Genomic DNA, 20,646 nt, shown 5'->3' on the forward strand with positions numbered 1-20,646 from the left:
AGGTGCAGTACTTCTCTGCTGAAGGATGGGTGGATGCATGCATGTGTTCTGTGTGGGCTGCAGTTCTGTTAACTCTGATTCAGTAGCTCTGGAACTGGGCATCTCTGCTTATGGAATCTACTACAGCTGATCCTGATGTCTGGGTTGAAAACCCCTAGAGAAATATGTTGCAACTGCAGTGTGACCACAGATGTTTAGACTCTAAACAGGAAAGGCAAGGACAACGTGAATGTTAACAGACATTTCCGTTCTTTTGCACATCTATCATTTCTCCAAGCAGGTCAATATACATCCACAGACACTTTTGTGGTTTATATTTTCATTGTGATTTCTTGATAATTTTTAAGTTCTTTGCTAATTTTATGGTGAATATGAAAGAGGGTAAAAAATGGGCTGTTACACAATTACTGTTCTGTAAGTATTAGGGTTAAGCATAGGAAAATTAGTAGGTATCTGAATAAAATTAAAAATACGGAACTTTCCTATTATATGTTAGGTAGGAAGAAACACCAGTCAGTAAACATCTAAAGATGATTAAGACACAGACCCTACTTTCAAGGAGCTTACAGTCAGGGAAGGCTTCATGTAATAAATGCAAAGAGCATTAGACTGGGAGTTACATGATGTGGGGCCTTATGCTGTAGTCGAGGGACTGTGGATAAGTCGTGTCAGCTCTGGATCTGTTTCCTTAGCTGTAAAATAAGGGGCTTGGGGCGGAGGACTTGTAAGCCTCTTTGTGCCCTTAGAATTCCATGCTTCAACTAGACAGAGGTAGAGGGCACTGTAGGACTTCGATGGGGACCATGGGGGTAGAGGTGGAATGGGGCTTAGAGCTAGTTATAGCGGTAGAGTTGGGAGCAGGCACTTGCTTGGAGTGGAGGTCCTGCAGGGAGTAATAGTCAAAGAGAATGTTGGAAGAGTGTGTGGGTCGAGCTGTGGAACATATTGGATATCAGGCTCATGTTTTAGATTTCATTTTGTGGACAGTGGGGGACTCTAAAAACTTTATTTTACTTTGAATGTTAATGTTATAAATTTCATGTAAGACTTCTGAGGACAAAGAAAGCGAAAATTGTATGTTAATGAGTCTCTCATTATAAAAGGTACAAATATTAAACTTTTATTATTTTCCTCTGATTATAAAAGTAATGCATGCTCAATGTAAAACACTGAAACATTATTCAGTAGACAGATGACACGCTTACGAGAAACCTCTGGACAAAAAAATATGTCATTGATATTTGTTGTCTTTTTTTTTTTTTTTCTTAAAGATTTTTATTTATTTATTTGACAGACATAGAGACAGCCAGTGAGAGAGGGAACACAAGCAGGGGGAGTGGGAGAGGAAGAAGCAGGCTTCCAGCAGAGGAGCCTGACATGGGGCTCGATCCCAGAATGCCGGGATCACGCCCTGAGCCGATGGCAGACGCTTACTAACTGAGCCACCCAGGCGCCCCAATCGATATTTGTTGTCTTGTTGATTTTTGTAGTATGACATTGCAATAGTATTTTAAGAAGATCATAGCATGTGGGGTGATTAAAAGGAGAGGAACCGAAGTCAGGGAGATGGCCAAGAGGTTAGTATCATTGCTTCGCAAATACAGCCTACCTTCTGCGTTAGGTTATAATAGTCTAGTCTGAAGGTAATAGAGGGTTGCTTTAGAGGAGCCCCACAAACTAAAGAGGAAGGGGTGAATTCAAGAGACACTTTAAAGGAAGATTCATTAGGTTTAGGAACTGATTGGATTGTGATTGTGAAAGGGAGAAACAGGAGTAAAGGGTGTTGAATTAACTAAAGAAGGCCATTAGACTGATGTGGCTCTATTGCCATGGCAGACTACTTAAGCAAACCAAAATCTAAGTCTGTAAATCCCTCAAGGTTACAAAATCAAAATGCTGGGGATAACCAGTCACAAACAGCCAACTAGGATTGAAGTTAAAGTCAGTCAATAATTTCCTTACTTTGCTTCTGCCTTTTCTCTATACAAGTTTCTTCTGAGCTGCTGTTGGTAGAGCATGCCTGGCCCCTTGCAGTTCAGGACTGCCCAATGCCAATCGGTTTTTGTTCACATAAACCCTTTAAAAATTTTAATGTGTTTTAGCTTACCTTTTGACAAGGTGACTCTGGAATTTCAGGTGTGGTCTCTGGAAGTATCACCCATGACAAGGGAAGTTGGGGCCGAAGCTTGGTTTAGGGGAGAGAGATGGGCAGGCTGATCAGAGGGAAATCAGTACATTTAGCAGCTAAACAGAGGAGCCACCCAAAGCGACAGAGAACGAACAGCCAGGTTTGGAATGAGAGAACTAAGAGAGTGTAGGCACAGAGCAGAGAAGGGATTCAGAGAGGGTGGCCTCAGTGTTAGGTGCTGCAGAGGCCTCCAGGAGAACCAGGTCTGAGAGAGAGGCCATGGGCAGTTAGCAGAGGCAAGCAGCCACCACTTACTGAGCACCAGTGACATGGTGGAGACAGAGTCCGGTGGCGGGGACAATAAGTATAGACAGCTCATTTGAAACTTTTGTTTCTCTAAGGGGAGAATTAATATAGTATGTTGTGGGTACAGCAGCAAAAATACTATGTGATTTCATTCGTATTATGGAAAAGTAGACATTTGTGGAAGAATCAAGAAATCTACCCATTATGGTTCTAGTGGGAAAATAGGAGTTAGAATTGTCGATACCCTCTGCTCCCCAGCCTTTCTTAAAATAAACAGGTGGCCAGTTTGGGACTGTGAGGGTGAGCATGTATAACTGAAAGGTACAATAAGAAAACCACAGCATTATTCTTTTGCCATTTAGGCCTGTTCTTTGGGACCGCTTCTTCCCTATTACTTGGTTGAAATGTAGGGCAAATCCCACCATTTTTCTGGTTATTTTTTGGTAATAAAGGTTGTGTCATTTTTATTATATTTACACACAAAGAAGAGTCTATGTTCAATAACTAATATGTCCAGTCCAATAAAGTCAAGTGCTATCTTCTCTCAGCTTGGGTCTTCTCTGGTCTGGCTGTCTCTCTCTGGCTCAGTAAGCTGTGTTTGACAACTCCAGGATTGAATGGGGTGGAAGGAAGAGAGGCAAGGGGTAAAAAAATCCTTACTTGATGTATAAGTCATATCAATTTGCCAATATGTGTCCTACAAAAATGGTAATTTAATATGGTTTAATGTCACTTCTGAAAGAAATCCAAGAGGACACAAAGACATGGAAAGACATTCCATGCTCTTAGATTGGAAGAACAAACATTGTTAAAATGTCTATACTACCCAAAGCAATCTACACATTTAATGCAATCCCTATCAAAATACCACAAGCATTTTTCACAGAGCTGAAACAAACAATCCCAAAATATGTATGGAACCACAAAAGACCCCAAATAACCAAAGCAATCCTGAAAAAAGAAAAACAAAGCTGGAGGTATCATAATTCTGGACTATATTACAAAGCTGTAGTCATCAAAACAGTATGGTGCTGGCACAGAAACAGACACATAGATCAGCATAGAAAACCCTGAAATGGACCCACACTATATGGTCAACTGTTTTGAGACAAAGCAGGAAAGAATATCCAGTGGAAAAAGGACAGTCTCTTCAACAAATTGTGTTGGGAAAACTGGACAGCTACATGCTGATGAATGAAACTGGACCACTTTCTTACACCATACACAAAAATAAATTCAAAATGGACGAAAGACCTAAATGTGAGACAGGAAACCATCACAGTCCTAGAGGAGAACACAGGCAGCAACCTTTTTGACCTCAGCTGGAGCAACTTCTTACTAGACACATCGCTGAAGGCAAGGGAAACAAAAGCAAAAATGAACTGTTGGGACTTCACCAAGGTAAAGAGCTTCACAGAGAAGGAAACAGTCAACAAAATTAAAAGGCAGCCTGCAGAATGAGAGAAGGTATTTGCAATGACATATCTGATAAAGGGTTAGTATCCAAAATCTATAAAGAACTTCTCAAACTCAACACCCAAAAACCAAATGATCCAGTCAAGAAATGGGCAGAAGACACGAATAGACATTTTTCCAAAAAAGACATCCAGATGGCCAACAGACACATGAAAAGATGCTCAACATCACTCATCATCAGGGAAATGCAAATCAAAGCCACGATAAGATACCACCTCACACCAGTCAGAATGGCTAAAATTAACAAATAGGAAACAACAGATGTCGGTGAGGGTGTGGATAAAGGGGAACCTCCTTACATTGTTGTGGGAATGCAAACTGGTGCAGCCACTCTGGAGAACTATATGGAGGTTCCTCAAAAAGTTAAAAATAGAACTGCCCTATGATCCAGCAGTTGCACTACAAGGGGTTTACCCAAAAGGTACAAAAATACAGATTCAAAAGGATATATGCACCCCAATGTTTTATAGCAGCATCGACAATAGGCAAACTATGGAAAAAGCCCCAAATGTCCATCTACTGATGGATAGATACAGATGTGGTTATTTATATACATATATATGTATGTGTGTGTATATATACATATATTACTCAGCCATCAAAAAGAATGAAATCTTATAATTTGCGATGATGTGGATGGAGCTAGGGCGTATTATGCTAAGTGAGATAAGTCAGTCAGAGAAAGAAAAATACCAATTGAATTTAAGAAACAAAACAGATGAACATATGGGAAGGGGGGGAAAGAGAGAGGGAAACAAACCATGGGAGAGTCTTAATGATAGAGAACAAAGGGAGGGTCGATGGAGACAGGTGGGTGGGGGGATGGGCTAAATGGGTGATGGGTATTAAAGAGGGCACTTGTGATGAGCACTGGGTGTTGTATATAAGTGATGAATCACTAAATTCTACTCCTGAGACCAGTATTACACTGTATGTTAACTAACTAGAATTTAAATAAAAAATGAAAAAAAAAATACGGTTCAATGTAATACTGTTGTCATCCGGGCTTGGCAGGCATTTAAAACTAATAGCTTTCCTTCATAAAACTCTTCTGTGGGTTCATTGGAGCACCCCTACCATTGCTGGGAGGCTTTCCATTTAGTGTCTTTGAGGCTTTTGAATCTGTCTCCTCCTCGGGCAGCTCTTACCTTTGTCTTCAGCACCTGGGCATCTATGGTATACCACCAGCTTCCCCTCCAGAAGTTTTTGATTAGGGTACAAGACAGCCCCATGCTGGCTCTCTCTCTCTCTTTTTTTTTTGCATATTTAGTTGAGGGAAAATGCTTATCCTTTCTTTGCTTCTTGCATCTGGGTAGTCACAGACCACTCCCAGTGCAGCACTGTGTCTTAGCTTAGCTGTCTGCACAGCTGGCCAATACCAGTATTTTGCTCTTAGATTGTTCAGGCATGTCAAGTGCCTGCCTACAGCCTCTGATGTGTGAAAGCACATCAAAAACTTTCTCCTAAAATTCCTTTCTAGTGTATTTCCATCTTGACCTTTTTGGTTAAGAGTTGCTAAACTAGTTTTTGGAAACCTCCTTTGTAAGTCCTGTGTGCTAGACTTATACCCGGCTTGGGAATGTGGATGTAGTTGGCATCTCTTGTCTTGGGGGACAGAGCCAAAACTGAGTCTGAAATAATTCCATATTTGTTATATGTGGATTTAAAAAAGTTCAGTGCCTTTCTTAATCTTTAAATACAAATTAAATCCAGACACTGGCGATCAGTGCTGAAGCAGACTTTTGGGAAATTGAAATGATCATGAATGAACATAAATGTGCAAGCAAAAATCCACCCAGCACCTTAGTTCTGTTTCTGGCATTGCTTTTTACTCCAGAAGCAAGAGTTAAAAGAAGCTGACCTGCGTTTTACAATATATATATTTTAAATGGTCATGTAGTTTGCCATATTCCTTCAAGTTTATTAAAAATAGAAATTCTCTCAAGAGTTGGATGGCTTCGTGGTTAGGGAAGAGAAATTCTGTAACTGGAGTAGATGTTTTTAGAGATTCACATGTCTTTAATTTGCATCCAGTTGTAGCATATTTTTTAGAAACTAGTAAAGGTAGTGTATTTTCTCTTTTCTCTTTCATTTGATTGGTGTTTGTAACATACACTGTCACAATGAACTATTGATTTAGGGATAAGGGGAATGAAAAAATTACAGAGATTACTGAATACCTCCTGGTTCATCTTTTCTGTTTCTGCTTTAGAATTTGTTTAGAAAGTCTAATAGAGACAGGCTTCCATCGCATACGAATGAAGAGGGAATGTATGTGCTAAGAGCAGGCTTTGTAAGGGAGCGCTTTCCCCATGGAAGAGTGACCACTTGGGACAAGCAGAACTCAGAAGATGTTGACGAGTCATGTATTCTTGCACCTGGGAAGGTGTTGGCTTAGGAGACATGCTGCTCAAGTATTTACTTTTTCAGGTCAGCCTTCCTTTCCAGTTGTTGGCAGAGTGAATGAGCAAAAACAGTATTTGATGAGCTAGAATAAACATGAAAACTCACTTTGACGCAGGTTGTTTCTGTGGAACTGAAGGAAAATTCTTTAGCACATGAAATTGTGCTTCCTATGAAAGTGCTGTATTTTTTTCTTTTTCATTTTCTTTCTTCTCCGTAGTTTTAGTTAAGGTTAGTCAATTTAGTTCAGCTAAAGTTAACATAGAACAATTTGGAAAACATTTTATTTTTTAGATCAGGGTACAGCAAACCATGGCCTAAAGGGCCAAATCCAGCCCAACATCTACCTCTGTTTTTGTAAATAAAGTTTTATTGGAACACACTCAGTCTCATTTACTTGTTGTCAAAATGCAGAGTTGAATAGTTGCAACAGGGACCTTAGGGGCTTGCAAAGCCTAAAATATTTACTGTCTGGCCCTTTATAGAAAAACTTTGCAAATACCTGTTCTAGACTTATGAAAGTACTCAGTATCAGTAGTTTATGGTTATATATGACATAAATTGCTACTAATTCTCTGAATTATTGTTAGTTTCAAGTATTTCAATATCTTCTATCATTCCTGATTAGATGTTTTAAAAAAATATTTAATAAAAATTACTGAACTCATTGTGGAAATTGGTATGACCTGATTGCCTAATGGATAATATGTTGAAAATTACAAAACTAATTTCTGCTTTTCAAGCCCCTTGGAAAGTAAAATAATTTATTTCTTGATTTGCATTTGACCACTTATAAACACCCTGGGAGAACCTCACCTAGGACAAAGCACCCTGTCAGCACAAAGTTACAAAATGATTTCGTGATTTATTGAAACAATTGAAAATGACAGTGAAAAGAAGCACTTTTTTGCTCCTTTTTTTTTAGTGTTCCATGCAGTTGGCTTCCTCTACTCCTTGGCATTTATATTCCTTCCAAATACAAGGTAGAGAGTTAAGGTTACTCTATGGGCCGTTTGACAAATGGCTGTGTCTCTTCAGGGTTGTCTGATTCTTCTCATGAGAAGGTTATTTCAATTTCTGGCAGGAGATACTATATGATAATTGAGGCTAAGCTGAGGAACCCTGTGAGAACCAGCTTGGGGACAAGAATCCATTTGTTCATTTATTTATACATACATTCATTCAACAAACATTGAAGGCATGCTGAGTTAGGTGCTGGGCCCCCAATGATTTCATAGTCTGTTCCAGGAGATGGATACAAAGCAGATAATTATAATATATTGTGTTAGGTAAAACAATTGAGTTATATACAAGTTATTATGGGCGGGAATGGTATCTAACCCAATAGGGGGGAAGGCAAATAAGAAAAGGTCCCTGGGGGAGGCCAAATCCTGTTAAAGAAGTCCAAGACATTCTGTAGGACATTTGGGTGGAGATGTCCAGAAAGTGGACTTGTATCTGAATCCCTGGGCTGAGGTACGGGTCAAAGATAAAGATTTAGGTGTCTTTAGTATAGAGATGGCAGTTAAAAACCATGCGAATTGATGAGATCACTTAAGGGGTCTGAAGAATGGGAAGAGCATCAGGCTCAGGGTGGGTAGGGCCAACATTTCAGGAGCAGAAAGAGAAGACCACTAAGGAAACAAGGAAGGGGTCAGAAAGATACATGGGAGTACCAAGAGAACAGAAGAGTTGAAAATGTTTATAGACTGAAGGAAGGAGAAGGAGATGGTAGACAGATGGAAAATCCAGGAGTTTTCAGGGAGGATGAGTAATATAGGAAGCAGGAAAGGAGAATTCATTTCAAATATAATTCATGTAATTACTTATGTATTAAACAAATAATTGCCTAAAACTTGGTTTCAAGGCTGTTGTTTAAAGTAGGACCAAACAAATTAGTTGATTTCCTACATTTTTCAGAGCTACTACTATTTACTTAATCTAGCACGTATTTATTGAGCACTTTTTTGGTATTAGACACTCTTAAGTTGGCACCTCAAGGGATAAACTATGAGGGATAAAAAATGATCCAGCATGGGCTTGGCCCTCAAAGAACTCGCAGCAAGATAAACTACATACCTAAATATTTATGATACACTTTTTACAAGGTGAAAAGGGACAGAAGGAAGAACTAAAGAGCATGGAGGCTTAGAGTGCCGAGATTGCTTTTAGATTGGGGATTCAGGGAAGCAGTAATATTTGAGCTAAGTCTTGGAAGATGAGTAGAGATGGAAGTATGTGTAGGTCAAGCTTAGGGGAGAATAGGAGCCGAAGCACAGTGCATGAAACTGCAGGACGCTGTCAGTCATGCATTATTGGTCTTTACTAGGTCTGTCTCCATCTCTGGATTGACCCTCCTCTGCTGAAGACTGTAATTTATCTTTACAGATTCTTATATGGTGTTTTGCATGTAGTGCTCACTGAGTGTTTGCAATATGAATTTAACTTGACGGAGACATCATCTTTGTCATGAAATTATTTACTCTATAGCTTCACCTGTGCTGGCCTCAGTAATAAAGCAAAAACTAGTTCAATGACCAGAATTCTGATGTTTATAAGTAAAATAGGCAACACAGGTAGATTACCTTCTCGATTTGATTTTTGAGGATGACAAATTAGAATTTATAAATGAACCGAATATGTGTAATTTGTAACATTCCTATATAGGACACGAAAACAATTTAAGATAGAAGCCACAGATGCATAGATTCTTAAGACTTTGATCAACACAATTTCTTTGGGATCCACTTTAAATGACATCATCGAAGACAAGTTTTAGACGATTATTTTGTTGGCATAATTGTCTTACACTTTGAAATGAACTGTATCCTTCTTTTAGGGTTAAAAAATAACTTGTACAGTTGATTTAGATTAAGAAAGGATGATTTTTTTAAAAACCTAATATTTTGTAGCTGCATCTGTGTATTTGCATGGATAAACATATGGAATCAGATGTAAAATACAAATTTTATTAGTGGAGCTACTTAGCGATTTCGAAGAAGTTCTATTTAATATGTTACTTATGGATTTAGGTGGGACAGAAATATGGGGAATTAGAAAAAATGATATAATAATAGGCCACATATTTTTATGTTAATCTTGGAAAAGGAAATAACGTTTGTTAAAATAGGGTAGAATGTATTGTATTGTTTTAAGGTTTGCACAAGAAAATGAAAGGTAGAAAATGTTGGTCCAAGATGATTTTGTACTTTTGATTATGTCTAAGTACTTGAATTATGTGTAACTTTATTTTCTCCATTGGTTTTTTTGAGAGTGAGATTCAAAACAAATTTGAAGTTATGGTTTGACACATGTTATTCTTGCTTCATAAATTTCTAAACTAATTTAATCTAGTTTTCATTTCACAAATGATGGAAGTCAAATTAAGCAGTTTGTTCACATGACCTGCAGTGAAACATGGAGACAGGTCACCTTTTTATGTTAGTGAATTAACAAGAAAAACTCATGAAATCTCATAGGCTTCATGTCACAGATGACTAAAAATAAACTTCCACAAGTTAGAATGAACTGTTTTGCTCATTAAATCATTATAAATGCAATTAAAAATAATTTCCTAAATCTTTTTAGGTAAGTAAGCAAGCAAAGTAACTAAATAACTCATATGTTTTCTTGTCTTTTTTTTCCTTCCTCCCAATAGGACCAGACGTACTATCAATCATTTCAGGTTTCAGAATATGGTAAGAGTTCTTCAGTTTATTTTGAAAGAAAAAAAATTTTTGTTACTTTCCACAGAGATAAGAGAAATTTCCAAGAGATACGTTATTTAAAGTAAAAATGCTAGTGAAGGTACATTCCTGGTGTTTCTTACAGTTCTACCTAAACATATTTTTTCCTTTGTAAAAGATATAAAAGGTGATTGTAAAGAAAAATATAGGAAACAGATCACCAGGAGTCCCAGTATGTGGTCTCTCTTATGCATATTTTTTTTGTTTTTCTACTTTGTTGTGATCTTAACATATTTTAATTTTTGTAATTTCTTTTTACGTAACAGTTATTTCCCATATTTTTCATTTGGTCAGCTTTAGTGAAGACAGTCTCTTTAACTTGGGCAAATCCTTTTCCTGCAGGTGTCACATTTATATAACAGCTGGACATGCATTGATAAAAACAGCATGGCCTGCCTGTTTTGTTGGTGGATGGAGAGGAAGGAAAGATAAGAATAGGATCTCATCTGTTAGTGTAGGACTTGACTATTAGTTATAATTTGGATGGCTGTTTTGAGGTTACACATGAGCTTTTTATTTGATTTGTGTCACTTTTTGACACTGTGTCTCATTCAGGCAATAGAAGTTCTGGAAAGTAGTTTGTTTACACCTTCGTGGCTCAGGGTCCACATATCTCATAGAGCACTGTCACTTCTAAGTCTCATGATCCACTAGAACAGGGATCAGCAAAATTTTTTTCCTAGAGAGGGCCAGATAGTAATATAGGCTCTGTGGGCCATATGTCTCTGTCGTAACTACTCAACTTTGGTACTGTAGCAGGAAGCAGCCATCGACAATATGTAAGTGAATGTGGCTGTGATCCAGCGAAATTTTATTTATAGACATGGAAATGAAAGTTTCCTATAATTTTCACATGTCATAAAATATTCTTTTGATTTTTTTTCCCCCAACGAATTAATAATGTAAAAACTATTCTTAGCTCATGCTGGTTATCACTTACGGACCCCTGATCTGGAACCATGTTGTTCAAATTGGGAGTCACTTACCTAACGTGTGGCTAGTCCAAGTGGAGATGTGTTCTAAGTGGATGAACGATCAGATTTTGAAAACTTGGTAAAAAAGAGAGAAAGAAAGAAAAATAGCTCATTAGGAGTAATTCTTTGTATTGATTACATGTTGAAATGATAATATTTTAGGTATATGGCATCAAATAAAATATTATAAAAATTAATTTCACATGCTTCTTTTTACTTTTTAAGTGTGGCTGCTAGAAATTTAAAATTACACATGTGGCTCACATTTTATTTCTTTTGGACAGCCCTGATCTAGAGGAAATCAGAGGTGGCCAAGGTTTTTATAGGCTATTTTCATTTCATAGAGGTGGTGCTGGGTGGTTATATGTTGTTGAATTGGATATGGTGGAGGTGGGGAATTGATTGCCGACCTATGATGTTTGAGGAGGGGCCATTTGAAATCTTTGTTCTAGGGAAATTCCACCTCTGAGTGCGTCATGTGGCCCTCCAGTCCTAGATTTGTCCAGGACTATCCTGACATACTGAGGGCCTTTGGCCTGGTTTGGAGCCGGAGGTCTGATCTATATTGTTGACCCATTGGCCTTCTTAACTTGTCTTGTGTTGATTGAATGGCGAGATGCTTTGTATTGACACTGATCTATATCTTTAGCTAGTGAAGTTTGAGAAAAAAATTTCAATAGACTGGAAGGATGCAAATTATTTTTACTCTGTTGGTATGCTTTATATCCAGTAGTGTTCATATTCGTAAAATATTTCACGTCTTAATTATATAAAGCGGACCAAAGTAGGGCTTTTTAACTTTGGGATTGCCTTCAGGAATCAGTCACACAAGAAAAGCATCATTACTTTGTAGCCGTAGCTTAGTGATTAACTTAGAAATCCTACTACACAACTTTCTCTTCATAGCAACCCATTACATTTGACTGTCACCAGATTCACCTTGGATTGTCTGAAGGAATAAGGATTCTGTATGACTGCATACATGGTACCATGCAGAAGGAGAGTCTTGGGGCCCTAGGATGTGCTTTTAGTAACCACACTGGAGAATGGCTCTAGGGAAAGGGCTGCTCTAGAAGCAACTATTTACCACATGATGTGGAAGTATTTTAACAAGCAATAAGGAAGCACTAATGGGTGATGCCTGGCCTCCCGCCATTCAGATGCCTTAGCTCAGGGTTCTGGATACAGTACAGCTTCTACCGATGAGAAGCTTCCACTGACACAAGTGTCCATAGCAGCTGGTTCCCACTGTCACTGTCTAGTCATCAGCCTCATAAGGGTTTCTCATTTTGGGTGAAATGAAGTGCTTTTCATCTGTGTGTTTATGTGTCTTTTGATTCTAAGGACTCTAAGTTCAAATAATACCAATTGTTGACTTCTTTAGAATAATTTAGTCTTCATTTTGTTAAGCTAAAAATGATAGTAAAATAGATTTTTTAACATATTTACCCTTGCTTCTCTTTTCCAGTATTGCCCAAATTTGAAGTTACTTTGCAGACACCATTATATTGTTCTTTGAATTCTAGGAGCTTAAATGGTACTGTCATAGCAAAGTAAGTATCATTTTTTTTATGGCTACATACTGTTATAAAACTGTCTGACAAAGAGCTCATTATATACTCCAGAATATTAGCACCATGTTCTGCTTATTAAAATACGCAGATTGTTTCCAGTGAGCTGGAAACAAATATCTGTAATAAATAATTAAGCACGGAACATCTCTGTACAGGTCTTTGTGTCACTGCCTGCTTCCAGGCTGATCCAGTCCTGAAATATTTCCCACAGATGAGTATCTTTCTGAGACTAGTCAGGGGATTTACATTATAGATTGTTCCACATTTTAAAAAAAGTTGTATCTTTATCCCTCATTCAGTTGACAGGGATCGAGGCTACTTACCTCTTCTTCCATCTTAATTTTTTTTCTGTCAGTAATGGAGGTTGAATCTTGGGGGAGGAATTTGGTTGTCTTACTGCAATTAGCAAACGAGTAAGGAGGTCACACTCCTCGTCATTTCCGGAGAGATTCCGGCCCACCTGTATGATAGTTGTGTCATGGCTCTCATGATTTTGATCCGCTGGCTCGAACAGCATAGTGTTTCATTTTGCAGAGGCAAAAAGCATCCTGAGAGTCCCGGACTACCAGTTCTCAAAAGTGTAGGCTGGAGTTATTCCAGGACTGATCTTATGTAGCTTTCATTTTTGATATGTGAATAGCTGTGCTCTGGTTCCTGAAATTGATTTAGTTTCAGAATTTATTTGTAATAGCTGATAAACACTGGCTCCCTCTCACTGCTTTCTCATTGCCATATTCCTCTCTTGGTGACAGTCTGTGGCTGTGACAGGTGATGGGCATTGAGTCTCCTGGTGGAAGCGTTCTGGGGACTCCTGCTTTAGATTTTATTTGGGAAAAAAAATGTGAAAACCCTGCAACACAAAGGCAAAAATCTGTCTACAATTTATATACCAACTTAGTTTTCTGCCTGTGTTCAACCAAGAGGTGGCTTCCAATATGAATTTGGGTACTGTGGATAGATTTATAGGTTAGAAAACACATAAATGCCTACATTTTACGTAATTATTATCCTGCCCTTGATCTTAGCTGAAGGCTAAGGTTTCTGTGTGGGTTTTATTTTGAGTTCTTTGACTAGAGTTTATAAAACAGTGCAAATCCACACAAACCATCAGTGTCTTCATGGATTAGGTTGTGTGTGGATCCCTTCTTTGCTTCTGGTTTTTGGTTTTCAGGGCTGTGCCAGGGATTCACTACAATAAGTTAAAACAGTGATTGTTAAGCTCTGCTAACTCTTCAGAAAGTTTTATATACAACTTTGGGGGGTGTGGCTCCCCTGACATCCTCTTCTCTGCTAGTCCAATAAGAACTCTTATAGGAGGATCTCTTTACTTGTTAGATGGGATGCTGCCGATTCACGAATTGCTTAATAAAGCCAATTAGATTTAAAAAAAAGGAACCCTTACAATTTCATCTGGATTCTCATTTGTTGAGCTAGTGGCTGAGAACAACATGACCGTTGTGATGGCCCCTGGTATTTCTTTAGCATTTGACACATTGTACTGGCATCATTTTCCTTAGGACCTGTGTCAGTCAAGGTTCCACGGGAGAAGTAGAGCCAGTAGGAGATATATGTTAAGAGGTTGTTGCAAGAATTTGGCTTACGTGGTTGTGGGGGGCTGGCTTACATTTACATTTATACTTTATATCTTTGCAACAGATTAAGGAAATCTTTTGACCAGCAGAGTCTTTTATCAGTCTATAAAAATTGGCATAGACCTAGTCTATAAATACTATGTCCCAGAAAAGATGGAGATGTTGATGAGAATGATGATCCTATGAGTGGATGATAAAGAGTTTGGGCTTTTCTTTTGCTAGTAGCCGTCTGTCCCATCAAGGCACAGTGAAGGTGAAGAGCACTGCTGGAAATTTCCCAGAGAAGAAGGTTAACGGTCTCTTTTTGGCTTTGAAATCTTTAACTGAGATGAATAAAAATCTGCATTTGTTTATTGGCTTTGATGTGAACATCTGCTCACTATTCCCACCTCATTAAAATAAATAATAGACTCTCTTTCCACTAACCACAGAGGGTTCTAGAGGATTGTAAAGAAAACATAGCACACATCTAGTTATTTCTGTATAACTCTGCAGACAGTAAAATCTAAAAAAAATATTCTCTAGGCTGAGGTTTATTTAAGTGTATTTATTGTTTGATGAATTGAGACATTTGTATCTTGGAAATGACATGGAAAAAAAGTTGGGACAAACATGAACTATACTGGAAGGTTCAGTTTTTTAGGTATCATTTTGTAAACCTTTTGTGCTATGGCTATTTAAAAAAAAAATCCTTGTTTTGTTAATGGTACTACACTAGAAGATGCTTGATTTGTTTTTCAAAATGTTGTCAAACTATTATTTTCATTAGTTTATTCCAAATGCTTCCAGATTTATTTAGGACAATAATTGTCAGTATCCTTGTTTCATAGTTATTGTAATCAGCTTGAGGCAAAGAAAGCTAAATCTGCTTCACATTTAAACCAAAATAAAAAATACTTGTGTCTGAGAATACATTAAATTATGTCTGGATTTTCAAGCCCCTTGTACTATCATGTGATAGCACTCTTTTAAAATATAATGTTCTGGTATCTTTATGCATTTATTTAGTCTTTAGCAAGATACAAGAACTCTTAAGTTTTGAGGACTCCTTGTTTGAATGAATGAATTTGGTGCTGAAGTCGCTGACCAGGGTTTCCACTAACTTTACTGTTTTCGTTTGGAAGGTGATACATTTGAAATGTATTTGTTTTATTCTCCTTAATTTGGAATGTTCTATATTTTACCATTGGCTTTTGAGTTGAGTTGATCCAGATGAGGGGCTGTTTCTGTGTTCAACTAATGGTTTCAGGAAACAAGAGTTTACTGTTAGATTTATAGAGTGCAGAGCAAAATGGACTTCCACATTTGGCTGAGTGTTTATTACACAATAGAGATGGAAGGAACCCAGGAAACACATTTAAAAAAGGCTTTCTGGCACTAAAATATTTGCAGAGATTTTTCACATGAAGCGGTTTTCCCATCATGAGAGGGGATAAAATTAATACATAGAATACAAAGCAGCAGAGATGAGATTTGACTCAAGAAGATGATTTTGGTGCTATGGATAAAAATATTACTCTTCTTTTACAGTTTTCTGCACAAATCCAGCTTTTGATAGTCACGAACATATTTGGTGCCCCAGTGTGTTTGGTCTGATAAACCCTTCTGGTTAATACTGGAACATGCCACAATGGGCCTTGGCAATTGCAATTTCAACTAGCATTTAAAAATGTTTAAAAGCTTCAGAGTGTCCTGGGCATGTAGTTAATGGGCCAGTCTTTATTTCTAGGAATAAAACATTTTCGTAACTTCAACATAATTTTTGGACAGGAAGCTGCACTTGCAAGAAAACTCACGTTTTCTCTTGAGTATCTAAAATGGTTAGAGGTAAAGTATGTATTATGAACTGTTTTGAAGTATTATAATTAAAAGTCTTCTCGTTTTGGAGACTTAATTTCAAGGATCCCATTTATTAAGGATATTCCTAGCTGTGATTAGTTTTAAAAATTTGCAGTGACAGTATTTTTAAAAATGTAATTCTTTTAAGTTGGATTGCCAATGTATGCTATTGAAAGTAATATTTTCATGTGCTATTTTGATCATATCAATTGAAAATGTAAAAAAAAAACAACATTGACTATTTTTCAGGTATACATACGGGAAGCCAGTGAAAGGAGATGTAACACTTACATTTTTACCTTTATCCTTTTGGGGCATGAAGAAAAATATTACAAAAAATTTTAAGGTAACTTTTACAGAGATCTTACACCTTCTAATGGGGAAACACTCTAAGTATACTTTTACTAGAAATAAAATTTCATACTGAATTAACAAAGAATTGAGTGTAAGAAAATCAAGAGTTTTCTAGAATTGGACAAATGAGAATCTACCCATTTATACTCCAGAGCCATCATATTTTTGTGACTTAGTTTGAATTTTATTTCTAAAATTTGAATTGCTAAAGTGAAGAATAAAATTGAATTATTTTAAACAAAACAGATAAATGGATCTACAAACTTCTCTTTTAATGATGAAGAGATGAAAAAAGTAATGGATTTTTCAGAAGGGCTTTCTGAGCACATGTATCTGTCTTCCCCTGGGCCGGTAGAAATTTTAGCCACAGTGACAGAATCACTTACAGGTTTGTAGACTTTGAAGTGAAGGTAAAGCTATTTATGTGGTGCTGTTCTCTCTCCTTTCTTGTTATAACTAGCACATTCATTTCTAAAGATGCTACTTAATTCTGAAATTGTCATGACTATTAATTAGTGTCACTTGCAGAATGTTTTCATTATGAAGGGGAAACCTCTTTTCTTTCTTTATTTGAATTTTAAATTTTTGGGGGGAGTACCTATTTTCTATCCCAGTCTGTGCTTCAATCACATGTAATAGGTATTTGTAATTTTCTCCATTTCTGCTTTCTTTTCCACCTGGAAACTACATGGAAAGGCCTACCTTTTCAGCTGACTAACCACCTTCTGTTTTTTGTTGTTGTTGTTGTTGTTGTTTGTTTGTTTTTAATCATTTCACATCTTCTGAGCTCTTATCTGCTCATGGACAATTTTTCAATAATAAAATGAAGGTTAATTGCTTGGATCTTTCTGGTGCTATCCACAGATTTCCTCCAACCTCGAAAGGGCAAAAAATGATTCATCAGTGGCCTTAATCTGCAGTGTCCTTGTTGTGGGTGGGCATAGCAGTACCGATGCTTAGAAGGGGGTCCATGGAGGGTGTAGTAGAACTGTAAGAGAACTGTATGGCTCTCTTTATGACCAAGCCAGTGTGGGAATGAGGCTTCTGTGCCCCATCAACCCCTTGAGGAAGTAGCTTAGATAGAAAATTTGGTGAATAGAAGCTGTTGGTGAAGTATAACATTTGGTTTCTAAATGGTGCAATTTCCAAAACAGGTATCTCAAGAAATGCAAGTTCTAATGTATTTTTCAAGCAACATGATTACATCATTGAATTTTTTGATTATGCTACTGTTTTGAAGCCATCTCTCAACTTCACAGCCACTGTAAGTTAGCTTGTTTATTAATGATCTAAAGCAGCAAGTTCAGTTTAATGAAACAGAATGGCAGATAATATTTTCAGTGCTTTTCAAAAAAAAAAAAATTAAACCCAAAGTATATAGATTACTTTTCCCCTTTAGATATATGAAGTATGTAGAATTGTTCCCAAATGACCTTTGTGTAAGTTTTCTTAAAAAAATAGTCTCCAACAAAAGTATTTTACTCAAAATTTATTTAATAAGGAATTTAAGTTAGATTTGGATTGCTACATTGAAGCTTTTATAAATTACTTGAAAGAATTAGATGTTAGTCAAAAAATTTCAATTTCAGTTTGATTTTCATAATGACTAATTTTAGTTCTAGTAAAGATGTTGCATTAAAAATTATCAACAAATTTACTCTTTTTTTTTTTTTTTGAGTTAACACTTATTGAATGAATTTTGACAATGTACAAGGCAGGGTGCTGGGTGGAGCTTACAGAGCTAAGAAGAACCCAGTCCCTACCCTGGATTCACAGTTTTTGTGATGGTGACAAGAAAACATACACACAAGTATGACTTAAGGCAGAATGAGGTTAATGTCCTGCATACATTTCTGTAGTTATTTAAAGCAGGGGTTGGCAAACTTTTCTGCAAAGGACTAGATAATAAATATTTTTAGCTTTGTGAGACATATGGTCTCTGTGATGTCTACCTAACTCTGCCATTGTAGCTGAAAGCAGCCTTAACTACTTTGTAACAAGTAAGGGTGGCTATGTTCCAATAACACTTTATTTACAAAAAGACTGGATTCGGCCTTCCTGCCTGCCATAGTTTGCTGACCTCTGGTTTGAAGAAAGAGGGTTTGAGTTCTTATTCAGTGGCTCAAGAGAAGTTTTAGATAGTTTCTGATTTCAATGATCGTATAATTTAGTTTGAAAAGGTAAGGAAAAAACCCTTGAGGCTGCAAATGGTAATTTCCAAATGAGCAGAGTGAAACAATGAGTGTCTGGGAGGAAGAATTGTCTTTGGGATAGGGATGAGGGTCATTAAAGGATACTTTATGGAAGGAGAAGATTTAAGCTATTTGTTAAAAGATCGGTAGGATATTATTTTATTTTTTCAAAAATTTTATTCATTTATTTATTTTAGAGAGAGAGAGAGAGCACGTGCACGAATGTGAGGGCCAGGGGAGGAGCAGTGGGGGAGGGAGGGGGTAAAGAATCTCAAGCAGACAGTGTGAGCCTGACTCAGGGCTCGATCCCATGACCCTGAGATCATGACCTGAGCTGAAACCAAGAGTTGGACGCTTAACCAACTGAGCCAGTCAGGGGTCCAAGAGCAGTAAGATTTTAAATGTTTGGTGTGGGGGTGGGAGATGGGGAACAAGATGAGCTGAGACACAAGGCAAGCACCCTGCTTTGCAAGTTCGGGTGCATTCACCTGGATCAGTACAATTGTAGCAGGGAGTTTGTGTCTGGCAGTGGTGAGAGAGAAAACAGGAGGGATGGGGCGCCTGGGTGGCTCAGTTGTGAAGCGTCTGCCTTCGGCTCAGGGCGTGATCCCAGAGTCCTGGGATTGAGCCCCACATCAGGCTCCTCCGATGGGAGCCTGCTTCTTCCTCTCCCTCTCCCCCTGCTTGTGTTCCCTCTCTCGCTGGCTGTCTCTCCCTCTGTCATATAAATAAATAAAATCTTTACAAAAAAAAAAAAGAGAAAACAGGAGGCAAAGTGTGGGGAGTTGTCGAGGATCCTAAATAGCTCATGCGTATTTTTGAACGTTATGCTCTGGCAGTGAAGAGCCTAGGAGCCTTATGAATGTGGGAGGCGTATGGCGAAAGCGGTATTGCAGGGAGCTGGATGGGGCTGTGTGCAGGGGGGTGGCCGCAGCTCAGGTGTGAGGTGCCGAGGTAGCTCGAGGGGGTGGATGTGCCAGCGGAGAGGACACAGGAAAGAAGTACAAGACTTGGTGTATATTGGATTTGGGAGGTGGGAAGAGGAAGGGGAAACTGAGAGATGTGAAGTCTGGCAGAATTGTGGTTAGCAAAAATAGGAGGGGCGAGATGATTGCTCAGTTACGGATGTACTAAATTTGAGTTGACAGGGATATGTAAGTAGAAATTTCCTCCAGGTGGAAGTTAGAGGTGTTGAGTATGAGGTCCAGAGCAAGGTGAGGAAAGCAGTACGAGTGTGGAGACCTTTGAGAAAAAGAGAAGCACAGATAACTGATAATCTGGCCTTGACAAATTCCCACATTTAGGGAGAGGGAGGTGGAATCCAAAAGGACACTGTGAGGATGCAGAAAGAGGGGTCTGAAATAAAGAAGGTTGTTGTGGAGCCATGGAAGGCGAGAGAAGCCATACCATCAAGAAGGGAACGGTCAGTGGTGTCGGAAGCCTTCTAGAGAGAGACTACTTCATCTGGAAGTTAGGTACTGCCAACAGTTTTTGAGAGTTCAGTTTCATCGGAATAGTACAGGTGGGGACTGGATTCAACTGAACTTAAAACCTTTGCTTTTCTTGTTATCTGTTTTTAAAATGTTGTGTTCTGACAATTAGGTGAAGGTAACCCGTGCCGATGGCAATCGACTGACTTTTGAAGAAAGAAGAAATAACGTAGTTATAACAGTGACACAGAAAAATTCTTCTGAGCACTGGAGCAGATGGGACAGTAGAAACCAGGACATAGAAGCTGTCCAGATCATAAATTATACTGTCCCCCAAAATGGAATCTTTAAGATTGAATTCCCAATCCTGGATGATTCCAGTGAGCTACAGTTGAAGGTACCATCTGTTTCTCATCATGTTACTATAATAAGATCATTAAAATTGTTTTTTTTTTTAAAGATTTTATTTATTTATTTGACAGAGATAGAGACAGCCAGCGAGAGAGGGAACACAAGCAGGGGGAGTGGGAGAGGAAGAAGCAGGCTCATAGCAGAGGAGCCTGATGTGGGGCTTAATCCCATAACGCCGGGATCATGCCCTGAGCTGAAGGCAGACGCTTAACGACTGCGCC

The 20,646-nt window shown here is 38.1% G+C and overlaps 1 protein-coding gene across 1 annotated transcript in view; it reads left to right on the top strand.

Moving 5' to 3' along the window:
* CD109 (CD109 molecule) overlaps nucleotides 1–20,646 on the top strand; it is a 128,599-nt gene that overhangs the window by 47,507 nt on the left and 60,446 nt on the right. The window contains exons 6-11 of the mRNA XM_040643674.1: nucleotides 9,972–10,011; nucleotides 12,502–12,586; nucleotides 16,288–16,384; nucleotides 16,639–16,780; nucleotides 17,547–17,656; nucleotides 20,187–20,411. Of these exons, the coding sequence (XP_040499608.1) occupies nucleotides 9,972–10,011; nucleotides 12,502–12,586; nucleotides 16,288–16,384; nucleotides 16,639–16,780; nucleotides 17,547–17,656; nucleotides 20,187–20,411 (699 nt within the window). The remainder of the gene's footprint in view (nucleotides 1–9,971; nucleotides 10,012–12,501; nucleotides 12,587–16,287; nucleotides 16,385–16,638; nucleotides 16,781–17,546; nucleotides 17,657–20,186; nucleotides 20,412–20,646) is intronic.

This window comes from Ursus maritimus, unplaced genomic scaffold (genome assembly GCF_017311325.1).
Source record: "Ursus maritimus isolate PB19 unplaced genomic scaffold, ASM1731132v1 scaffold_29, whole genome shotgun sequence".
NCBI lineage: Eukaryota > Metazoa > Chordata > Mammalia > Carnivora > Ursidae > Ursus > Ursus maritimus.